The 24786-nt window shown below is 34.7% G+C and overlaps 1 protein-coding gene and 1 pseudogene across 1 annotated transcript in view; both read right to left on the bottom strand.

Moving 5' to 3' along the window:
• Positions 1-2078: 2078 nt before the first annotated feature.
• Positions 2079-24786, bottom strand: part of EML5 (EMAP like 5) — a 182298-nt gene continuing 159590 nt past the window's right edge. Inside the window, exons 35-44 of the mRNA XM_027844842.1 lie at positions 22591-22799; positions 20033-20190; positions 14449-14563; positions 13662-13850; positions 13303-13475; positions 5582-5744; positions 5163-5266; positions 3777-3930; positions 2514-2614; positions 2079-2115 (exon numbers count right to left, since the gene is read on the bottom strand). Of these exons, the coding sequence (XP_027700643.1) occupies positions 2079-2115; positions 2514-2614; positions 3777-3930; positions 5163-5266; positions 5582-5744; positions 13303-13475; positions 13662-13850; positions 14449-14563; positions 20033-20190; positions 22591-22799 (1403 nt within the window). The remainder of the gene's footprint in view (positions 2116-2513; positions 2615-3776; positions 3931-5162; positions 5267-5581; positions 5745-13302; positions 13476-13661; positions 13851-14448; positions 14564-20032; positions 20191-22590; positions 22800-24786) is intronic.
• LOC114030125 lies at positions 7111-7661 on the bottom strand (annotated as a pseudogene).

Raw genomic sequence — 24786 nt, 5'->3', positions numbered from 1 at the left:
TTGTGTATCTGGGAATGCTATTCAGAATTTCTAACTATTTGTAAGTCTTAATCATAGAGGATCTTAAGATATTATTCATCTAATATTTTTGCCTCAGATAATTTGATATGCCTTTGACACATAATTAAATAATTGCTCTCAGAATTTCACATACAGCAAATATTTGCATTGTTCATATACAAAGTAAAAATTTTTTTTTCTACACTGAGCCAATCTTAGAAGCAAGTTAGGTGATCTGGATGCCTCATTAAATTAAGCCACTGGGATACTATCAATTTACTTTTGTAGCAACTCAAAATTACCCCAGTGGCTTAATGTAATAGTCTACATCCAAAGATCTATCTTTAAGCACTGGGGTGGGGGGGAGATCCAGCTCAGTATAAATTTTTAGGTATTTTAAGTAGATGCTATAAAGATTTGCTAAATTAAGACTGGACTTTAATTTCACACATAAATAAAAGAGTACTAGTTATCTGTCCTCAGCAGCAAGTAATGGGAAGAATTATAAATAGTGTCCTCATTTGTATAAATCAGCCAAGCAGTAATTTTAATGTGCTCAATTTTGAAACAGATCAATGTTCATTTGACTTAGTAGTTTTTTAAAGTCATATTGGAAATCAGCCTATGTAAAACTGCATTAATCTTCCCAATAGCAGAAAAAAACAATTTTCCCTCACACTAAATTTATGCCAAGGATTTATCATAACCAGTATAAATAACCAAAAAATAAAGTTGCTGTGAGAATAATATTCCAAGTTCAGCTAAAATAGTATTAGAGTTCCAAGACTGGAAGAAACCTCAGAAACCATCTAAATTTTACCCAAACATGAATCATGATGGCTTTCAAATATGTCTTCCAGTTGAGTTTCATTCCTGTCTAAAATTTCTATTAATTTTTAAATCTTATTTAATTTTATTTAGTATTATTTATCCCCAAATAACATGAGAATCCTTATTCCAATTTTGTTATTTAGACTAAATGTTCTTTTTTTAATTTTAGTTTACATTGTTAATTTCTGAACCTTAGAAGAAGGCGATAAGAGCTCAAATATTGTGGAACTATGATAATATCATATACATCTGATGTGGAAATCACCATGGATTTATTCACAAAGCAGTAACTAGAATTATACTTTTCCAGCCTTGTACAAAGTACTCACAAAGTGAAAAACTTTGTTTCTAAGTCAGGGCAAAAATCAAATCACTAAAGATATATGAAAGCAGCTTTGTGTGTATTTAGCAAGCACTGATTTACCAGTTGTGGATATGACAGTTCTGAATTTGTAATGACTTCAGTTTTTATAAAGATATTTTAAAAGCATTCTACCATTTTCTCTAGGAAAATTTACTATGTGTAAGCCATTGTCATACTTTAGTTTGCTACGAATTTGCTGAAATGAATAAGAAAGTTACATTTTGAAGTAACTTCATTTTCCTTAGCAAAATAGATAGCATAATGTTTCACTTGGTAGCCTTCAAAAATATTTTCAATGTGACTATTTTTAATCAGCATTCAGTGTTCATGCTCACATCAGAAATAACCAGTGCTTTCTGGTTTTGTTTTGTTTTTTTTGGGGGGGGGGGACAGAATGGGAGAGAATAGGTATCTAACTGTAATAGTAAAGTTAAAGAAAATCAAACTGTAAAAGGTGAACTCGGATGGGCAAGGTGGAGAGAATAAAATGGGAATATAAAGAATCTTTCACTTGCCAAAACAAAACAAAACCCCAAAACACCACACCATACTGTATCTTACAGCTTTGCCACGTTGATACAGAAAGCCCTGGGAATAATAACTTATGTTTCAAATAAAATCCTTGATCTTATGTGAAGTCCACATTCAACTCTGATTTATCTGAATATTATTTTGAATATCTGGCAGTGAACAGATTACTAACATGATTAAATACTATAGCAAATATATTGAGTTAATAATCTTTCTGTTAAGATTCTAGGCATTTCCCCAATTTTGATTTATCTTGGGGTTAGCACCATTTCTTGATCATGCAAAGGCTTTTCTTGTTGTATTCTTGAGTGAGTTACTTCATATAGTGTCTCCTTCAGCATTCAAATCTCCTTCAGTGTGGCATATGTATGCATTTCCAGACAAATAAGCTGCGGTTTGAAATAAATACAAAAGTAAGTTGTTAGAGGAAAAAAATGCTTATGTGTTCAGGATACTTAAATTTTGGTGAGGCTCTAAAATTCTGTGGGGTTCTAAAAGAATGTGAGTAATAACCACTTTTAAATTATGTTTGTATATTTGCAGTATTAGCCAAATAGAATCTATAAGGGAATTCTAGTTTTTCCTACCATATTTTACTTTACTTAAACATGAAATTCATCATCCTAACTTGTTACTATGAAATAATCTTTTCCAAAGCATACTCTATAAACTCAATTTTTGAAGGCACTCCTCTCAAAAAAGCTTTAGTAAATATTTCCTTGTAGTATTTTCATCAAAGATATTCTACCCTTCCTAATCCTTTTTTTGAGTAGGGACAGATACCAACCTGCAGTCATCCCCTCCAGCACTAACAACATGTCGATCACCACTTGTAAATCGAATATTGGTCAAATGTGCAGAGTGACCTAAGAACCTTTTGTGTTTTGCCTGAATGGGGAGAAAAAGGAAAACACAATGAAAATGACACATCAGGACAAGTTTTCACTAGGAGACAAAAACTAAAACTCATCAAAGATCTGCTAGAAAAGCTTTCTTGAGTCCTTTATAACTCTCTGATAGGTCTTGATGTGGCTTTAGTCCAAAGACATTTCCCCTACTAAATCAAATTTGGATTTAAATACAGAAGTGTGCTGCGCTCCATGGTATAATAAAGCATAAGCTAAATTTAAGTTTCCAGGAAAGACAGAGTTGTCATACTATTATTTTATGAAAAAAAGATAAGTAATCTTGCCCACTATATGAGAAAGGGCAAATCATACCTAGAATGTGATAACCATCCTGCCTCAAAAAAGATATATCATTGGATAAGTTCCAGAGATGGTAACTATATGTACTTTTGGAGAAATAAAATATTCCTATGGCAATCAAACATTTATCTATTACTTACCAAGCTTTGGGCAACCCAAGTGTGAATTCAGTGAATAAAACAACCCCTACTTGCAAGGAGTGTTTATCATCTAACTGGAGCGAGAAGCCAGTACTTAAATGTATGTCTATATATGTGTACACACACACACACACAGCAAAAATTTTTTAAATTGTATGTACACACCAAATTTCAAAACTGCTTTGTTCATGTTCATGGATGTTAGGTAACATACCCTAACAAATTTGAAAGATTCAGGGAAATCTGACTGGTAAGCATATGGGAAGAAATTTGAAGTATTTCCAAATGAAAAAGTATGTGCAACCCTTGACTTCCTTAGGACCTTAATTACAGATATTATTTATGAATGGCCACCATGGAACATTTGCCCCAGGAACTGCCCTTTTCCCTCTGTTGCCAACCTCTGGAGTTTATTTCTCCACTTTAGATGCCATGCAAACAATTTTTTTAATGAAAAAATGCTATTTAGGTTCCAAAAGTGATTTGGAATGTGATGCATTTCTAAAGTTGGGGCCTTGCCTATATCACTTTTTAATGTAGGAAATAAGTGCTTATTAAGTGTTCATTATGCTAGGTTGTAGAATTTTTTTTAAAAGCTTCTTGACCAAAAGGAAGTTAAAAGTTAAGTACAAATGATTTAAAAAAAAATTTGGAGTGAACCAGTACAATAAAATAAATATTAAACAGAAAATATACACTTACAAATTTTTCTGGACATGGAAAGTCAAATAGCTTGACCATGCCAAAGTCATCTCCAGTTACAAGGCTGATTCCTGAATGAGACACACAGGCACAATTGACATCAGCTTTCTCAGTATGTCTTGACCATATTCCAACTACTTCATCTCCTAGAATGCTGGGGGGAAAGACCAAAAAAAAAAAAGGTCACTGTGTCCACTGGGAAATCCCAAAGTTACAGTTTACTGAAGAAGAGCACATGTTTTAGTGCTAAGTCTAGGATTTTAAACAAGACTTCCAAAGAAAACTCATAGAATATGCAACTGAAAGTAGTAAATAGTTAATAGGTAGGGAAGTATGAGGAAAGAACTAAATTAAGCCAGGGCATAACACATTTGAACTAAGTTATTAGTGAGAATATGCCTGGTTGGTTTATATTTTTCTGTAATTAGACATTAAATTGTTTAGAGTCAATAAATTCTTCAAAATCAAGGCGTTACTTAAAAAGGCTGTTTAAAACTTAGAGTTCTTTTAAAGGATTAAGTAGATATTTAATAGTAAAACTTTCTAATAGAACTGTACTAACAACTATGGAAGTCAATAGTTCAGTTTTCCCAAAGCAATTATAGATGATACCAGTTTTATGGCATCTTTTATCCTAAACAATTCCAAAAAAGAAAATAACAGAAAGAAATCTTTACAAACATATGACTAACATGGGGAAAAATAATATATTAGAGTCTGTATAACAAAGGTTAAAGACAGTTTTCATCTGTCTAGAATGCAGTCATTGCTGTGTTTGAATATGTAGCTGTAATTTCTGCAATTTTTTTGCTCACATTTCTAAAATAGATTATTGAGGATATGCTGAAATTCACCATACTGACTTGTACATAAGACCTTTCTTTGCAACAACTTAAGCATAACTGTAAAGCCTCCTAAGAGAAAAGTGGCAGCTGCTGCTTAAACAAAACACAAAGCTACCCATCTCTTTCCAAGGTAAAGCTGCCACCGGAAATCTGTGATGACTCTTCACATTTCTGAAGTAAAGACAAAGCCCAAATCGTTACTGCTTTGATTTTTGTATTTTTTAAAAATAAAATTCTGAAAGCTCTCTGGATATTTGTTAGGCAAACAACAGACATTATAAAGTTAAAACTAGTGGCTATCAGTTAAATTTATTCATTGTTTCCTTCTTAATTGCATAGGAAGAGCTCAGCAGACTGTTGGCAGGCATTTTTTGAGAGCCCCTTGGAGAAAGAAATATCACTGACAGAAAACTGATTGACCATTCTTTTTGTTTTGTTTCAGACACCTCTTGCCTCATAGAGAGTTGTTCAGAAAAGTGATCCTCTTTGCTAAATTAGTCAGTTTGAGAAAGCTCTCATTCTGAACCTATGAAACATTTACCTAGTCCACGTAGCCCAAGTTATTCTGTCAATGGCAGCCTGATCCATCAGCTGTTTTCCTGAAGGCACTTCATAGACATGCCGTTTATATGAACCAGTGGAGACCTTTCATTATAATTAAAAAGGGACAAGATTTCAATTATGTGAGAGACTGCCAAAAGTCACGAGTTTATATATGCTATACTACATACATACAGTAATACTGCCACCTAATTTACAATTCCAAAGTAAATAAAACATGAGCGCTATAAAAATAAGTTTTTCCCAAGAAAATGAGAGTGGGGAGGAGTGACTAATGAAAATGTCGGGATACAGAAATAATAAGGAAGTTAAAATGAAATAGTTTAAAGGCCAAATTTAAGTGTACTTAAATTAAAACACTAGACAAGTACTCTGATAAACTGTTTATAGGTACTATACCTGAAGATAACTGTTGTCAGCAGAAAAGTCCATTTGAATAACAAAGCTTTGGATGTCTTTGCAGTAGCTGATTCTGTTAAGGGTAGGGCCCAATGTTAGGTCGTAAAAATCCACTGCATTCTCACTAGAACCCACAGCTAAGTATCTGGAGTCTGGGCTAAACCTGAATATATAAGGAAAGACACTGAAACATGCAAAAGAAAAAAAAAGTATAGCACATTTGAAATAGTTCAAAGATTTAAAAGCATGGGCTTTTCCGTTCTTGACCAAAGGTATGTTTTCTAAGTGATGGTCAACACTGGACTACAGTAGACTAATTTTAGTTGACAGCAGCATAATTTGTCAAATTAATTAGCTCAACTTTTGTAAACAGTACTAGTCTCTCCTGGAAAGCTGTGAGCTAACTTTTGTAATGAAAGTAAATATCTCACTTTTAGTTTAGCTCTGAACAGCTTTTTTCCTAGATTGTCTCCAAATTCCATTTAAAATGTTTATTGGTTTTTCAGAATGCAGTTGTCTAAAGCATGCATATGTAGGATATATGTGTGTATATATATATATGTGTATATATATACATATATACACACACACACACACATATGTATATGGCACTTATTTTCAGTGCCAGTTATCTGGCATTCTAGTCACTGTATTTTCTGAATTCTGTAGGCATATTCCTTCTTCCCAGGCTCCTAGGACTATGGATCTGAGGAATGTAGAGGGTGGTACTTTTATTAACTTTATAACAAAAACCACAAATGGCCTACTTGGCATCAGATAAATGGGATATCAGAAAACTAGAAATACAATAATACTTTTTCTAATACGATTATAACAACTTACATTTATAGTGTTCAGTGGTTTTCAAAGTGCTTTTATATGTATTTTATTTGATTCTTACACCTATACTATGATGTGAGAAGTCAGTCAACCAGCATTTATTAAGCACCTACTATGCCAGGAACCATGCTAAACCTTGGGGATGCAAAGAAGTGCAAAAAACAGTCCCTGCTCTTAAGGAGCTCACAGACTAATGAAGGAGATAATGTGCAAATTAACCATGTACAAAAAATATGCATACAAGAGAAATGCGATAATCAAAGGAAAGGCACTAGCATTAAGGGTATCTAGAACTGTACTCCAACTGTACAGAGAAGGAAATGGATGGTTAAAGAGGGTCAGTGGCTGCCTGCCCATGATTGCACAGCCAGTCAATGCCTAGAACACAGTTGTCTTATGTCTCACAGCCTGGTATTCTCCCTATTTATTATAGGCATACCTCATTTTTGCTTTATTTTGCTTTGCAGATGACTGTGTTGGTTTTTGGGGTTTTTTTGGTACAAATTGAAGGTTTGTGGCAACTGTATTGAGTGAGTCTTACTGGTGCTGTTTTTCCAACAGCATGTGCTCATATCATATCTTTATGTCACATTTTGGTAATTCTCGCAATATTTTAAACTTTTTTCATTATTATTCTATTACGGTGATCTGTAACCAGTGATCTTTGATTTTACTTTTTTTTTTTTAAATTTCAGTGATCATTTTATTGACCTTTTAATAGAAAACAGGATTTTATTTGCCAGGAAGGATGATGCCATCGTACTTCTGCTGGAACCGGCGCATGGCTTCCTCTTTGCCAATTATGTGTTTGGCCCCGATGCAGCCTGTCCTAGCAATGCTGAACCCAGGCCTGCCCAGCACCACACAGAAGTCCAAGCTGTAGATGCTGATGCTTGGGTCGTATTTAATCCCCAGATCAATATGCTCTTGGATTCCAAAGCCAAAGTTGCCAGTGTCTGAGAAGTTATTTTTCCTTAACTCATATTCTCGCACCTTCAGCCCCTTCTCCAGAATCTCTTCAGCTTTGGCCCCACGGACTGTACAGTGAATGGCGACCTTCTCGTGTCTCCTGATTCCAAAAGACCTGACAGTATAGTGAGCTTTGGAGAATACTGGGGTTTGGCCTGTGAGCTGCTCCAACACTTTGGGGACCACTCTCCCCAACACAGATGTTGAGGCAGAGCTTACGGATACGCAGTTCTTGCGTGGGGTTTTCCTCTTCACCCTGGTCTTGCACCATGGTGGAGAACCGGAAGCTGATTTTATTCTTGTAAGTGTTCTGGGGTGCCATGGTGGTGAACTTAATTGATAAATGTATGTTTTCTGATTGCTCCTTTGACTGGCTATTCCCCCATCTCTCTCTGTCTCCTTGGGCCTTCCTATTCCCTGAGACACAACAATACTGAAGAATATTACATAAACTTAGTTGATAAAGCAGCAGCAGTGTTTGAGAGGGCTAACTCCAATTTTGAAAGAAGTTGTATGTACTATGGGTAAAATGCTATATATATAGCTAGTATCGCTTGCTAGAGAAATCTTTCATGAAAGGAAGAGTCAATCAATGTGACAAACTTCCTTGTTGTCTTATTTAAGAAACTGTCACATCCACGCCTGTCTTCAGCAACCACCACCCTGATCAGTCAACAGACAACAATGAGACAAGATCCTCCACCAGCAAGCTGAAGCTCAGATGGTGGTTAGTTAGCATATTTTATCAATAAAGTATTTTTAATTAAGGTATGTATGTTGTTTTTTAGACATAATACTATTGCACACTTAACAGACTACAGTGTAGTGTAAACATAACTTTTATATGCACTGGGAAACCAAAAAAAATTGCCATATTGCTGGTTCCAATGTAGTATCTCTGAGGTATGCTTGTATATCAAATAATCACAAATTAATATAGTGCCTCAAAGTTTGCTAAGTGCTTTCCCCCACAAAAACCCTATTAGGTGAGTATTTCAAGTAACATTCACCCACATTTTTTTCAGAAGAGGAAACTGAGGCTATATGAGGTTAAGTGATTTGCCCATGCTAAGAAAATATGTAAATATAAATAGCATTTGGAAGATACAAATGCCATTAAGAATGGTGATTAAGGTGAGCATAAGAATCTGTTTGTATCTGTTTGATGTCCCTGTTCCCTGGCACTTCTGTTCTCTGTGGAACATCAAGGCCTGCCCATACTTATCAGCTTACTAGGTACTTACTTAAACTTTTCTTAATAATTAAAAACACTAACAAGTCAGGATACCTGGGCTCAAATTCTAACTCATACTAGCTGTGTGACCAAGGGCAAGTCACTTAATCACTCTAATTTTCAGTTCTTCATATATAAAATGGGGCTACGATACAGCACACTAACTCCTTCACAGGATTGTTAGGACTAACAGGCCTATTTAAATGTGTTGCTATTATTATGTGATGCTTATTCACAATTAGAAACAAAGGGGCACTGTGAAATAAAAAGAGCTGCTCTTGCTCTTTGTGCTCTCTGCTTCTGTCTGATGTTAAAGAAGGAAGAGTATAGAATAATTCCATCCTCCTTCATCTCAAGATTTTTTTTAACATTCATTTTTTTTTTTGAGTTCCAAATTCTCTCCCTCCAGGCCTTCCCCCACTCAATGAGAAGCCAAAGCAATATGATACCCATTGTACATGTGAAGTCATGCAAAACATTTCCATATTAGTAATGTTGCCAAAAAAGTAAGAAAAATAAAGTGAAAATAATGATTCACTCTATACTTATAGTGTGTCTCTCTGGAGGTGGATGGCATTTTTCATCATGTCATCTTAAGATTTCTTAGTTCCACTATCAGGGAGAGATAAATGGGAGATGGCTCTGACATTCCTTTTTGAAGGCCAAGCTTTTCTTAAGGCCATGAAACGGAACTTGAGGCAATTTTTTCAATCTTTTAAATAACAGAGATTAAAGCATATTTAAAGAGGTAGCTAACTTTTTTTTCTTTGCTTTTTGGTGAGGCAATCGGGATTAAGTGACTTGCCCAGGGTCACACAGCTAGTGTATGAGATTGGATTTGAACTCAGGTCCTCCTGACTCCAAGGCTGGAGCTCCATCTACTGCACCACCTAGCTGCCCCTGGTAGCTAACTTTTTACAGATTATTTTCACAATGCAAATATACATTCCTCGGAGGAAAGACCTATGATGACAAAAGAATAATAAATCTTTGTATCACTCAGAATATCTAACAAAAACCTCTGGAGTTTTTGGAGAGATCTCTGGAGAGGAAGGTAGCATCAAATGTCCATACTGAGGACAGTGCAAAATAATGCATCAGTATTGGTCATATGCTTAAGGAGTATTCCACAACTTAAGGCAAAAGTGAAGAATTTGAAGGTCAAAGGGAATTTTATAGATGATTAGAGGGAAGGGATATTCCACATAGGGAAAAGCGACAGAATTTGAGGCTCTTCAATTTAGAGAACAAAGGAAAGGCAGATGAGTAATTTAACAGATGGCTTTGCAATCTGGATGCCAGAACCAGAGGAACTAGGACAAAAGTGATAACTTTTCTGTCAGTAAAGTTTTATATACAAAGGATCTCTCACCAGTGAAGTTTGTTCCATTCTGAAATTAATTCCCAAGGTGGATGGTAGAATTATCTACTGTAGTGGACTTTAAGAAAAAAAGAGGATAGAGTATAATATATTTGAAATAGTTTGGGTATGTGAAAGGTAGAGGAAGATGGTCGTATAAGATTATGAGATCTACCTCATAAAACAGTGGAGACAAAAATGGGTTTTCAGAAAGCTTGGTGAGCATGTGTAGCCCAGTTTAATCAGCTCATTCCAAGAGGTTTTAAAAGTGAAACCCAAAGGAGACCAATAAACAGATGAAAAATGGACTAAATCTGTCAGTATTTATTTACAACAAAAGTATTTTTCCGTGATGATGGTGTGGAACCACCACTTTGACTTTATAATGTCAGTTTCTAGATGTGTTACGTGAGGAAGTAAAAATGAAACTAAGGAAAACAAAGATGGAAAAACAGCTCAACTGGACCAAATATATGCACAGAAGAGGTCTACTCTGAAGGCTATACAATTTTTAAGGCATTAAGGGATCAATTCTCAAGATATCTGAAAAAGAGGAAGATACTGAAAGAATGTAAAACAGCATGGATTGTATTAGATTGAGAAAAGATCAAGAGGACATCAATTAGTACTTATCCATATGTCTTCTTTCTCTTCACAAAATCTTAAGAATGATCCACACACTTATTGAGGGTATTTCAACAGAAGGGAAGATGCGAACAAAAGGCTTTCACAAATGAAAGTAAATAGTAATATCTTTACTTAAGTAAAACTGACTGAAATGTACAGAGAATATAAGATTCCACTGTTTATTATCTGACTATAAGGGAAGGCATAAAACAGGAAGTTACGTGTGCATTAAAAATGTTTTCCATAGTCACAGATGATATTCAACATAAAGCCTCAACAACAGAGAGGTTTCCTGTAGATGTTAAGGTCCTTCAGATACTATTTTTTGTAGACATTGTGTTGATTTCAACAAACTCAAGACACTGCAGAGCCTCTTAAATGAGTGGCACAACAGTCAAAATTGTTTTAACAAGGAACACAAAGAAACCCAAATGAATGAAAAAACGACAACTGTTCAGACTTACGTTCAGTTGGATATAAGGTCCAAATGATGGGTTTATCAGTATCTATACCTTGAACAAGACACCACGGATGGACAACGAACAGGGCCAAAAATTAAATGGAAAGAAAAAGCTGGCTGGATTTCATTGAGGAAATTATGTGGTACTTTTAATGACTTACAAGCACCTCCCTAAAGCAAAAACCCATCTTTTTTAACACTAACATTCTATTAGTGGTGCTGTATGATAGTAAATTATGGAATATTCACTATCTCCAAAGAATCATAAGCATTGGTAACACAAAGAATAATGGAGAGACAGTATATGGATAAAAACCGGTTGTAGCATAATACCAACCAATGACTTGCACACAAAGAGTGGTGTAAAACATATCCAGGAGATGTAATACCAGAAAAAAGGTGAATGGGGGTAGCTAGGTGCCATAGTGGATAGAGCACCGGCTCTGGAGTCAGGAGGACCTGAGTTCAAATACAGTCTCAGATACATAACACTCACAAACTGTGTGACTCTGGGCAAGTCACTTAACCCCCATTGCCTCACCAAAAAAAAAAAAAAGAAGAAGAAGAAGAAAAAAGAGGTGAATAACTCAAAAACTGAGACTTAGGATAACTTTGGGATAACTAGAAAGTCTAAATATTGTATGGTACCCACATAAAGTGAACAGACCTAGAGGAAGGCCTCTGATACATTGAGTAGGCACCCTTTGAAAGATTTGTAGAAAGTGTGGACAAGAACTGAGGGGATGAAAAGGCATGGATGGGTTGTAATTTGCCCCGTTAAAGGGATTATCACATCAGTGAATCATAGATCTATTGATGCCTTTAAATATAGGGATGATATTTTCTGAAAGGAAGAGTACAAATTAAAATTTCTCTCTCATGGAATCAGAATTTAAGAGCAGGAAGAGACCCTTAAAAAGAATCTAATCTCAACTCCCTAATTCCCTGGAAACAAACCTAGAGGCCTAAATGATTTGCTTATATGACTAATTAGTGGCAGAGATGCATCTAAACCCCTAAATCTCCTAACTGCCTAATTCAGTGCTTCCCCCTAAACACACCAAGATGCCTTTCTACCATTCAAAACCAAACCAAACCATTGGAAAAAAGAATTAAGTTGCCATTAAGAACTAACAGGTATGGAAAAAAAGGAATTATAAAAAGATTGGCTTACAGACAAGAAATGAAAGCAGGAAAAAAATGGATACTTCCATATGACACTCTAGTAAGATCAGCATGTTCTCAAACAACTGGTTCTGGGATCAGTTTTACTTAACATTTTAAAGAATTATCTATCAAAATGGGTTAGAAAGTAAATTTTCCTAGTTATAAGAGGCCATGGCTCTTAAACCAAATTTATCAGCATAAAATAAAGGAATATCTCATAAGGTTTTTTGAGCTGGCAGGAAAATGGCAAATAATCTTCAGTTTAGAAAAGTTTAAGTATCAATGTGAGTCGAAAAACTGAAAATGAATGCCAATGTGAGCAAATTAGAGTAACACTGAAGCACTGGAACTTCAACCCAGACCTTCTTATTCATCTATGGGGAAAAATAATTTTCACACAATTATAAACTCATGACTATCATCAGCCCAGCTTGTGTTGTGATAAACAATTCAACAATTATTCAAATATTTATTGAGAATCTACTTTTTGCTCAGCACTATGGTAGGTAAAAACATTATCAAACCTTTTATAGATCCATGTATATGCAGAATACAGAGGGTGAAATAGCAAAATGTTCAAGAGACAGATGAAATTTTAAAAAATTAGAATGTCAACATTTGCAAAGAGGAAAGCTGAGTGGCCAACAAGCTAAAAATCTATAAACCCATGAAAGATACAGATAGGTGACCATGGACTTATCAAATTCTAGAAAATAAGTAGAAGGAATCTCTTAAAGCTTGAAAGAGTAAGTTTTAGTCTAAATAAGAGGAATTATTACATATATAAACAAAGCCAGGTTAAGAAACTCTCTACTTCCAAGAAGTTGACAACATAATTGGAGGTTGAGGAAATTTTTTAATAAAGATATGCAGGGTAAATACAAAATACTAAATAGGGTAGTTTAAAAAGTTCAGAGACATATTAAATTTGGTCATATTTTCTGGAGGCTAACATCACAACGAACAAAATTGTTCCTCTATAACATAATCCTTAGTGTTACCAGCAAAAACAGAATCCCAGGTTGGCTGGATTAGTAAGTACACATTGCTAATATTTTACTAACCTGATGTCTTGGATGGCACATCTCCTATCTCTTTTCTTTCCCCATATTTTTAGTGAAGTCACCAGTAAAATGATAAATTCTCCATTTTTCATGCCAATAGCTACCATGTCCCCTTCAGGGCTGTAGCACACAGTACGGGCAGCGTGACCCAAATTGACTTTATTTAGCATCTTCTACATGAGAACACAAAAAGTCACAGAGGATTCAAATTAGGTATCATGTACAAATTAGTTTTCCCAAAGGCTATCAACTACTCAATATAACTTCCGAGAAAATAATTTCCTCAATCGTTAACAAATGCAGGATTGTTGTGCCAATGCTTGCAAATCTTAACAGCTTTCTAAATTATTTGTACTTACTTTATCAGCAATATCCCAGAGTCTTACTGTGCCATCTTCTGCAGCAGAAAGGAAAAAATCTCTTGAAGGATGTGTTGCAAGTCCCCAGATTGGTCCATCCATATGACCATTAACTAAAATGTTACACACTGCATTTTTCTCTCCTACTTCAATTATTTCTGCATTCTTAGTCCCAACTAATATCTTTCCCTGAAACATAGGCAAAAATAATACATTTTCTGTTGTATAATATTGTCCTTTTAAATACAAAAATGATTACTGATTCACAATCAGGAGGATATGTGACTTTGAATTCTCTCCCCCCACCCCCCAGTTTTGAACAAACAACACTTTTATCCAGTTCTTCTTGTAACCAGAAGTAAACATTTGAAATATGGTTAACTGTGTTAGAGATACAGTCCATGGCCACTGTGTACAGTATTTCTTTCTGTGATCAACTAATTGGTTATCATGCTATTTAACATGTTCTAACCATCTGAGCCATATGGCTTCTGAACCCAAATCTACTTAATTAATGTGACAGTAAGCTCAAGAAAACAAGCAAAATTAAATATAGATAGATAAGGTGAGGAGGATAACTTTCTACCCTGTTCAGTGATACAAGGGTTCTACATATAGCTTCAGTATCAAAGATGGCAGAGTAAAGGAAGTAACAGTGAAGAAAGGGCAAGCAAATTAGTCTCAATGGCAAATGCTAAGAAGCACAGCAATGGGTAAGAAAATTATAACTAAAACTAGTCTCTTATACCTCATATATAATATAATAAATGTAAGAAAAAAATCTTACTTTGCCTCTGCACACAGAGCGAACACAATCTGTAATTTGTCCCGTCTCTAGTCTGAAGGCACGGCATCGCCTCAGCTCCTGGTCCCAAAGCTTAACTGCTCCTCCTTCTTTTGACCTAAGTAAACAATAACCCAAACCTAAACAATAGGCTAAATATCAGTTATAACTGGATATAACTGTCTTAATTAAAATAAAAAGGATGTGAATTGTATTCCTTTTTCAAATCAGATTCTTATGATATTTTAAAATCAATCTCTGTACAAAAAAAAGTCAATGTAAAAATAATTTCATTCTGAGTAGTATCAATTTTAAGGTAATCTATCCTTTTCCTCCATATTCTCAATATATAACAGACAATCACTTATCATTTATATCTTTTAAAATTCCAGCCCAAATTACTAACATTAATATTAATAGTTCACATTTCTATAAAATATGAAAGTTTACAAAGTACTTTTCTCATAACAACACTGTAAGGTAGGTAATGCAAATATCATTATCCTTTCTTTAGAGATAGAAGAACTGAAGCACAATAAGGTGAAGTGAGTTGCCCAGAATCACACAATAACTGTCATTGCCAGGATCTGAATCCAGGTCTTTTGAATCCAAGTCTAACACTTTCCCCACTAACCATACGAAACTGTAGTGCACACCTACTTGCTCTATGGACAGTGAGTAGACCAGTTTGACAATAATTAAGAATTCTTGTAAGGGGTAGAGGAATATAAAACTGAAAAGGAAGAAGTTAAGCTTACAGGCTTGAAGGGAGTAGGAACAGCTTAAGGGGCTAAATTATACATTCTTCTGTATTAGGAATAGGCAGAAAGGGACAGGGGAACTTTCTTAGAAGGGTAAGGACATTTCTGAACCTCTAATAGTCAAAGCAGCCTGAGGAAGGAAGCCTTCTAATTCTAAAGCTCGTAGCAACCTGTAGGAGAGGTCTCCTTTGAGGACAGGACTACTACAATGGCAGATCAGGGAAACACCATAAATATAGTTAACTTTAATTTCTGCAAAGCGTCTGACAAAGTTGCTTATGTTATAAGACTGAAACATGCAGTCTAAGTATTAGTACAGTTGGGTATACTGACAACTGATTAAACGACCAAACTTTAATAGCTTGATTAATTCTGAAGGCGATCTCCAGTAGAATACCCTAGCTATCTATCTTTGAACTTAAAATAAGTGCTATCATTTTTTAGAATTCACTTTCACTTTATTTTTAGATATAGAATAGCGAAAAATGTTTTAAAGTGACCTGAAAGTTATACATTGTGAAAAATAAAGAAAATTCATTAAATACATTCTAAAAATAATTTTAAGAGACTATAGTCATTATCCTCATCATTGTCATTATCACATGTACTTATTAAGTGCTTATAATGTGCCAGGCACAGTGTTAAGCACTAGGGATCTAGAGAAAGGTAAAAACATGGTCTCTGCCCTCAAAAAGTTCACATTTTAGTGGGAGAAACATTATATTAATGACTATGTGGAGCTAGGATCCAATTAATTTAAGTCTGAATCATGCAAAATTCAATTTAGTGATTTAGTACTACAAAATACCAGGTCACATTTAATATTGGTCAAAACTCAGTTAATGTAACATGTGTGAGATAAATAGCTGAGGGTTTTAACCTGCTAATGTCATGTGTGGATGTTATGTGCTGCTGTATATCCCATTATCAACAGTTGTGTTATGTTTTTAAAAAGTCCTTAACAAAGTGAACAAAAGGAAGAATACTTTAGATGGAAACTGCCAGGACAAAAAAAGAAGAGGCTTGTTATTACCCTAAAACAAAAATTTGATGGAATTAAATGGCATAAATGTGGAATGAGATATAGGAATGCCTAGGTAGAGAATATTACAAAACATGCAGATGAAATAAAAGAAAAAGGCAATACTGTATTAGCTTTTTGTGGTTTGTAACTACAAGGAGTAGAAATGTTTCAGTGATAGAAATGGAGTATCTTTTAGCTATATAGATTGAAATAAAAAATGTATTCCTCTTGGCCGAGCAGCTATTAGAAAAAAGCTTCAAGTTTATGTAAAGCAATGAATGGAAAGGGAAATGAAATAGCTAGAGAAGAAATTTTTACTACAAGTGCTGGTTAGATCACTTTAAAAAATTGAGTTCAATCGCATAATTTAAAAATTATCAGAGAGGTAGTCAGTACAAATGAGGATGCAGCAGCTAAATATCCTGATGGTCTGATGAAAATAATCAAAGAAGGTAGATACAATGATTAACAAATGCCTAATGTGGATGATACATGCTTATTACAGAAAAAAAATGGCTTAGAGAACTTACGTTTCCAAGAAAGAAAAAACAACCTGGATTGAAGGGATCACCAAACACTTTTGTTGGGAGGTAAGGCATAAGAGGATTTAAAATTAAAACCAATAATCATGTATAACCATTGATTGGTTCTAGTTTTTTGGTGGTCATATAAGAAAGCTATTTTTGAAGAATGGTTTTCAAAGTCCAACTGTTGAAAAATATTTTAAGGTGAATAATACCACAATTAAAGTATTATTAATTTTAGATAATGTTCCAGGTCATCCAACTACACTATGTTCACTGTAGGAAAATGTGAGCAAGTAAATTCACTGAGATGTAGATAAAGTATTTGGTATCTATGAGAGTAGGGGTAGGGAACCTGTGGCCTCAAAGCCACTTGCAGCCTTCTGGGTCCTTGGGTGCAGCTTTTTGACTAAATCCAAGTTTTACAGAACAAATTCTTTTATTAAGGTGATTTGTTACATGAAGTTTGGATTCAATCTAAGGGCCGCACTTGAGGACCTAAAGGGCCACCATGTGGCCTTGAGGCCACAGGTTCTCCATCCCTATACCAGAGTACATGTGAAGACTTGAAGAGAAGACAGTTCAATCTACATTGCTAAATATTTTAAGTAATGATGTTTTTGTCACATTGTTAGTATAGGCCTATTTTTAGGTTCAATATTCATGCTCCCTGGCAGTCAACTGTGATGCTCATCTCTAACACAAGTATACCCATTATCCCTATCCCACTCTTAATTCTGTGGAAGGTCCTAACCTCCTTTCTGCACCAGGCTTCAGCCCTTACGGGAAGCTGTAATCTAACCCTGTCCTATGTACCCACAGCAGCAGCTACATAATTATCACAGGAAATCTCCACACCCCACCGCCAGTCTCTATATCTGCTGTGCCCCTGCTCATTGCCCCATGATGCTACACTCTAAGGTGGTGATGAGTGGGGGAAACCCCACCTCTTTCCCATGCTCCCTTTTCATTTTAGGAGGCTCAGAGTGAGCTGCACAGGATAAGTGAGCATGGAGGGGTTGTGATCTACATTACACATCTCATTCCATTCCATTCTAACTCATTTCTGCTTCTGCAGACTTTTCTACCTTTACCCCAGCAGCCTCCACATCTGTGGTCCCCTCCCTTGATCAGTGAGTTTTTGTATAGATACACCATTTTAGGAAGTTCCTAGCTCTCCATGCTCACTTCTCTATGGGCTCAACTCCCAAGTCTTGACCTTACCCCGTCAATGGTATCCCTCCCCATCCATTACCAGCTAATTTTATGTGTTGTCTTCTCTCATTAGAATGTAAGCTCCTTCAGGTAGGGACTATCTTTTAAAATTGTATTTGTGTTTGCAGTACTTAGCATAGTACCTGGAACAAAGTAAGCACTTAATAAATGCCTTATCTATTGTTATCTTTCCACCAAAATTCAATTCTTTTAATTCTGTAAAGAATAGATACCACCATCCTTCTAATCACCCGGGTTCACAACTCAGATGTCATCCTCAATTCTTCACTTTTACTCACCCAACATATACAAGCAGTTGTCAAAAATTTACTGTTTCTATCTCTATAACATCTCCTACTTTCTCTACTCACACAACCAATCAGGCCCTCATCCCACCATGCTGACATTTACAATAACCTCCCTGCTTCAAATCTCTCCTCACTTCAGTCTACTTTCCACACCAGCCAAAGAAATTTTTTTTTTTTTTGGTGAGGTAATCAGGGTTAAGTGACTTGCCCAGGGTCACACAGCTAGTAAGTGTCAAGTGTCTGAGGCCAGATTTGAACTCAGGTCCTCCTGACTCTAAGATGGGCACTCTACAAAGAAATTTTTTAAAAGCACAAATCAGTCATGTCATATTGTCTCCCTTTCTAAAGTCTACTGGTTTCTTATTACCTCTAGAATCAAATATAACCTCCTCTGTATGCCATTTGAAGCCCTTTATAAACTGTTCCCAAATTACCTTTCCAGCTTTATTTTATATATTTTCCCCTTCTTGTACTCTACAGTCCAGCCAAACTTGCCTTCTTGTGCTTCCTTACACTCACACAAAAACAAACAAATAGGAATAAGAAATTAAGGTATGATATTGCTCTTTAAGCAGATCCACGAAAAAGTAATGGGTTTATTCTAAAAATCTTCTGCTGAGTCAGATTCAGAGACAATTAACTTTTGCTTATTATTTTTGTATAATGTATGATTATCTACAGACACACATGGTTGTTGCTGAAAAGTTTTCATGTTCACTAAATGTCATGATCAATTATTATTTGATTGCTATATTGTACAGCTTATAAAAAAGTATCTAAAATTCATCTCTTTGGTTAGATATGTCAATCAAATTAATTGACTAATTAGTAACAATTACTATTTATGAGTCTGCCTACCTACTAGGAAATACACAGGGATTATAATAATGAAAAATATCCAATCACATTGTTCTCAAGAGCAAAAAGGTTTTTTTCCACCATTAATAATTTTTCAAAATATTGTTTATTTTTCTTGTAACATTTTCTACTTGTTTTATAATGTTCAAAGTACATTAGTACAAGAGTATATGTATATAATTTATAAATAAATATAAACATATTGGAGTATGGGTTTAAAAGGTTTTTACTGATAATGTGTGATTAAAAAAGTTTTTAGACCACTGGCTTATATCATCAATCATATGGATCTGACAAATTTACCTTAAACAAAAATAACAGCAAGTAATTATTAAGAAATCTGAAGATATGTGATCACTGGAGGAAATTTCTCTGCAAACATTTATGTTAGGTGTATAGAAGCAGCTTAGTACTTGTGGAATTGTATTATAGTTAAAATGATCATGATTCACATTATATAATATTGTACGACTTACAAAAGTCTTTCTTGTAAACAAAGTGTGAGATAAGTAGTATATTATTTCCATTTTACAGATGAAGAAATTTTTTCTTGTGACTCAGAGTTTAAGGGCTTGCCCTGGGCCATCTTGCTAGTAAGAACTGGGCACTTGAACTGTTATTTGAACACAAGCCTCTGAGTCCAATGCTCTGAAAATCTTATCTATTAGCAGAACTGCTAGAAATCAAATTAATTTATAATAGGAAAAAATTTAAAGAGATAATAAAGATAAGAAATGAAGAGAAGGAAGAGAAGTACGTGAGAAGAAAAAACTAACATGGTTTAAAAACGTAAAATAGAGTGATTTCAACCTCATATTCATACATATCCAAGTGAAGTTTCCATTTAGTTGACAATTCTAGTTAAAATTTCAAATAAGAAAAAAAAATAGTACTTACGGTCTTTCTTTGCCACCCGTGACTATAAGCCCATCTCTAAGGGTTGTGTACATTGCAAAGACAGGTCCACTATGAGCTTTGGCCACAACACGACACAGAACATGGTCTTTCCACACGCAGACATCTCCACTGATGGTACCTGTAAATGTCAAGTTATTCTGAAAGGGGAAAAATATACTCATCAAAAGATTCAAATGAGGAAAATAATGGATACAAGCAATTCTAACATAAAACACATGACTTCTCAGTGCAAACAATGATTATCTAGTTTATAAATTGCTGATACTCATCATATCTCCCCACTCAACTGTCTATTTTTTGTTACCTGTTTCTTAGAAAGTCTTAAAGAAATGGAACAACTCAGTGTTGTTATTTTCAATAGTTTTGATGAAAGATATAATCAGAGAAGTGACTGAAACTAATCGCTAAAACCATGTTTGAAGAATCCTATGGATTTAGTTACCTTTGTCAATATTTTTACAGATCCATGACTTTATCACTATGGGCTCCCCACACTGAAGCAAATCACAACCCCTCAATGCCTTAGTGAATAATCTTCAGTTGTGATTAAAAAAAACCCACTTCTTGTGAGCCTCAGATGGAATATGTTCACTGCTTTGCAAACTTTAAAGTGCTATATAAATGTCAGTTATTTTATTATGTATGTTACATTTAGATTAGCCACCAAGAATTTAGGATAACAAGTAAATATTCCATTAATCAGTCACCCCAAATTATAGTTAAATTTTACTAACATATTTGAATCTTAATAGTTCATTAAAATGCCAAATTGTGTTCGAGCATAAGCTAGAAGCTTACTGATGATCTATGGAAAGGATAAAATAAAGTAACTGTTCATTAACATCATTCCTCTGTGTAGCATAGTTGTTTCTCCTCATCTTTTATGTCTTTCTCCCTTTTCTTCCCATGAACAGGGGGCACTGGGTCCAAAGCACATCTAATCTCATGTGGAGATGTAAGCAGTATCTCACCCTCTTTATTCCTCATATAACTTCCCTCAAAATCTTCTCAATGCATAAACCATATTAGTTCCATACACTATTCATAGGATAAAATAAAAACTCCTTAGCCTAGTATTTCAGGCTCTCTGCAATCTGGTTCTAACTAACCTTTCAGACTTATTTTCTTCTTTCCAATCTTATTTCACACTTCTTTCCTTCATACAGTCTACATTCTAGTCAGACTACGAGCTACGCTCTGATCTTATCCTGTCTTGCTCTGCCTTCATTTATTCACAGGCTATTCCTCAGGAAGAAAAAGTACTTTTTCATTATCTCTTCCTGTTGATATTCTCTTTCTTTAAGACCTAACTCAGTTGTGACTTGTTTCTTTCATGAGGTCATACCTTATCTCCCAGCTGAAAGCAAATTCTCCCTTCTCGAAATTTTCTTAGAGCACTGTCACAGGAGTGACACGGTCACAGGACCTCTCTTTTACCCTAGTCATGTTCTACTTCATGCTTATTTCTTATACATGTCTTACCTATTTCCTAGTTACATATATATGTGTATATATGTATGTATACATATATGCATAGAAGTATTGTGTATTTGTGTGTATGTATGCATGTGCATGCACGTGTGTGCATGGTGGTATATTATCTCCTCCAGAGTTAAGTACTGTATTATTTTTTATCTTTGTATCCCTACACAAAAGTGACTTATACTAAATAAGGAGGCACTTAAATAAACATTTGTTGAATTGAATTAAGGCTGTAGAAGCCACATGGTTGCTCTTCCTTTGTTATTAAAAAATTCTTACAACACAAACCTGAAACCTAAAAAGTAGAGGAAACCCTAAATATAAACAAAGTCACAAATTGTCTTTCTTGTAGGAGCACAGGCATAGTTTGCTGCTACTTAATACTGAGAGGCACTTTTCAGTAATTTGAAAAACTGCTGAAAGAAGATATATTTTAGGAGATTTGGATGCCTGTTTATTCTGTCCCCTGTTGTAATTTTGAGTAAGTCATTTGTCTTCCACAGGTGAAAAAAACATTCTGATTAATGGTGGTACATAAGAGTGACAATCAAACTTATAATTCACATTTACAGGGTGCTTTAACACCAAGTGTTTTTCTCACAATAACCCTGTGCTATATACACAGTTCAAGGATTCTTAGACCCATTTTAAAGAGGAGGAAAAGGAAGCTCCAAAAGGGTAAATGGCTTGCTCCTGCTCACCCAACCGAGTAAATAGCAGAGGCTGGAAATTAAGGTCCTCTTAATTCAAAGCTTTATCCAGTACTCTGCCCTGATGCTTAAATAAGCTACTATACCTCCTCTCCAATTAAGCTGCCTCCTCTTTGAGAACAGCAACATTAGGGAAAGAGTAAGGGAGGTTTTATGCAAAAAGAGAAGCATATTTTACGATTCAGAGATTATATAAGCCAGTGTATAATAATGGTTCATTCATGTAAGTAAGCGAATTTAGGGAAATACACAACATACAAAGTTACAAAGAATGGTTAAATTGATACACACGCATAAATGCACACACATGTACACACTATTTTAAAGCTCAATCACAATACATACTGCTCCAAAAGCTACAGCTAGCATCGTCTGCATCCGGGCATCTTCTATTGTACTCAGCAGTCCTTTCTTACTAAGAAGAGCTCTTCCAGCTAAGGTCCAGAACCTGACATGTTTTACTCCTACTGAAACAAACTGAGTATCTGAATCTGGCCTGAATTCTGCTACGAAAATACGCTGGTTGTGGCCCGCTCTGCTGGCAATTTTGGCACCTAGTAACAACAAACAACAACAAAAGTTCTATAAAGAGATCAAGTTGAAAATCAAATAAAACTGATAGCTTTTTTAAACTTAATCTTACACTGTTTGCTTTATAATACATTCTTTCCTAAATTCATTTCCCTCTCACACACAAACCATCCTTTATAATAAAGACTAAAAAAGGAAAAAAGGCAGCTCAATAAAACTAATAAATATATCTATTGGGTCTGCCAGTGTATGTGATATTCCATACTTGCAATTACTCATCTGTGCAATGAAGGGAAGTTCATTTTTGTACTATTCTCCAGAGTGAAGGTTAGCTATTAAATGTTTATAAAGAATTCAGTTCTTTGTTCTTCTTATTTACATTATTATATAATCATTGTATATGTTATTTTCCTGGTTCTGCTTATTTCATTCTGCATCAGTTCATATACATCTTCCTGTGCTTTTTCTGGATTCTACATATTTGTCATTTCTTACAGTAATATCTCACTACATTTATGTAACACAATTTGCGTGGCCATTCCTCACTGGGCACCCAATTTGTTTCCAGTTCTTTGCTATCACAAAAAGTGCTGCTATTGTTATTTTGAAGTACATGGTACCTTTATTTATACCTATGACCTCTTTGGAGCATGCTTAGTGCCTAGTAGTGGGAATATAGACATTTTAGTCACTTTTTAAAAAATACAAACTACTTTTAATAATGGCTAGATTAATTTATATCTCCACCAAGAAAGTGGTAGTATGCCTGTCTTCCAGTAGATCCTCCAATATTGATTATTCCCAACTTTGCCAATCAGCCGGCTATGAGGTGAAACCTCAGATATACTGATTATATTTTCTCATTATTACTGATGTGTTAAAATCTTTCAGGTGACTGAAAACAGTTTTCAATTCTTTTAAGAACTATTTTTTTTAATATGCTTTTGCCACAAATATTGGAGAATGGTTTGGAGTCTCATGTTTAAGTTAATTCCTTATCAGATTCCTATCACAGGTTATCAGAGTCTTATCAGAAATAATATTGCAAAGAATTTTTCCTAATTGATGGTTTCCCATATTATTCTTGCTAAACTGCAAAAGCACTTCAATTCTGTGAAATCATTTGTATTTTATTTCTTGTTATCTCTTCTATCCCTTGTTTGATAACATTGTCTCATAACCATAGCTGTGAAAAGTACCTGATTTTATTCTCTTTTCACATTTCTTCATCATTTAATCTTTCATTCAGGTTGCACAACCATTTTGAGCTTATTGTACTATGTGGTGTAAAATGCTAGTTTAAAACTGCTTTCTGTCAAATTACTTTCCAGTTTTCCTAGAAGTTTTCACTGAACAGGTCATTTCCCCCAAGCAATTTATATGCTTGGGTTACTCACTTGGAATATTTCTTATTTGTATTCAGCTTGTTCTAATGACCTATAAAGGTGATTGTTTTAAAGTAATGAAAACTTGTTTCAAAGGTTGTAACTGAAAACCAGAAAGTATACCTAGTTTTCTTGCTGCCATCCCCTAACAGTGTGATTATGTATGGCTCATTCAGCTATGATATTCTCAGCATATCTTTTTAGATTTAGTCTACCCATGATCTCCATTATTCAAACACATAAACTCTTGCAAAGCAAGTACTGCAACTTTTCTTTTTAACCATAAAGCCCCTGTGCAGGTATATTTAACTTTACATCACAATGTTCCCCAAAAGTTTTATATAAACAGAAATTTAGTAAATTAAAACAATTTCCCCAAATGACTTTTCATTATTATTCTGAGAATTTATTTTCATTTTTATTTCTACTGGCAGTGATTTTAAATACTTTATTCATCACTCCTCAATTTCTTTGGAGAATCAGTTATCCACAAACACATTACTGAAAGGAATTATTAGGCAAATCCTTTTGTAATATGAATAAATGCTTCTTTAGATGATAAGTCACAGTTTTCTTTTTAAAATTATTCTCATAAACATAATTTAGATTTTGGTTTATTAGTTTT

The sequence above is a fragment of the Vombatus ursinus genome, unplaced genomic scaffold, assembly GCF_900497805.2.
Source record: "Vombatus ursinus unplaced genomic scaffold, bare-nosed wombat genome assembly UNPS02014945.1, whole genome shotgun sequence".
NCBI lineage: Eukaryota > Metazoa > Chordata > Mammalia > Diprotodontia > Vombatidae > Vombatus > Vombatus ursinus.
This window is presented reverse-complemented; position numbering and strand designations above follow the sequence as displayed.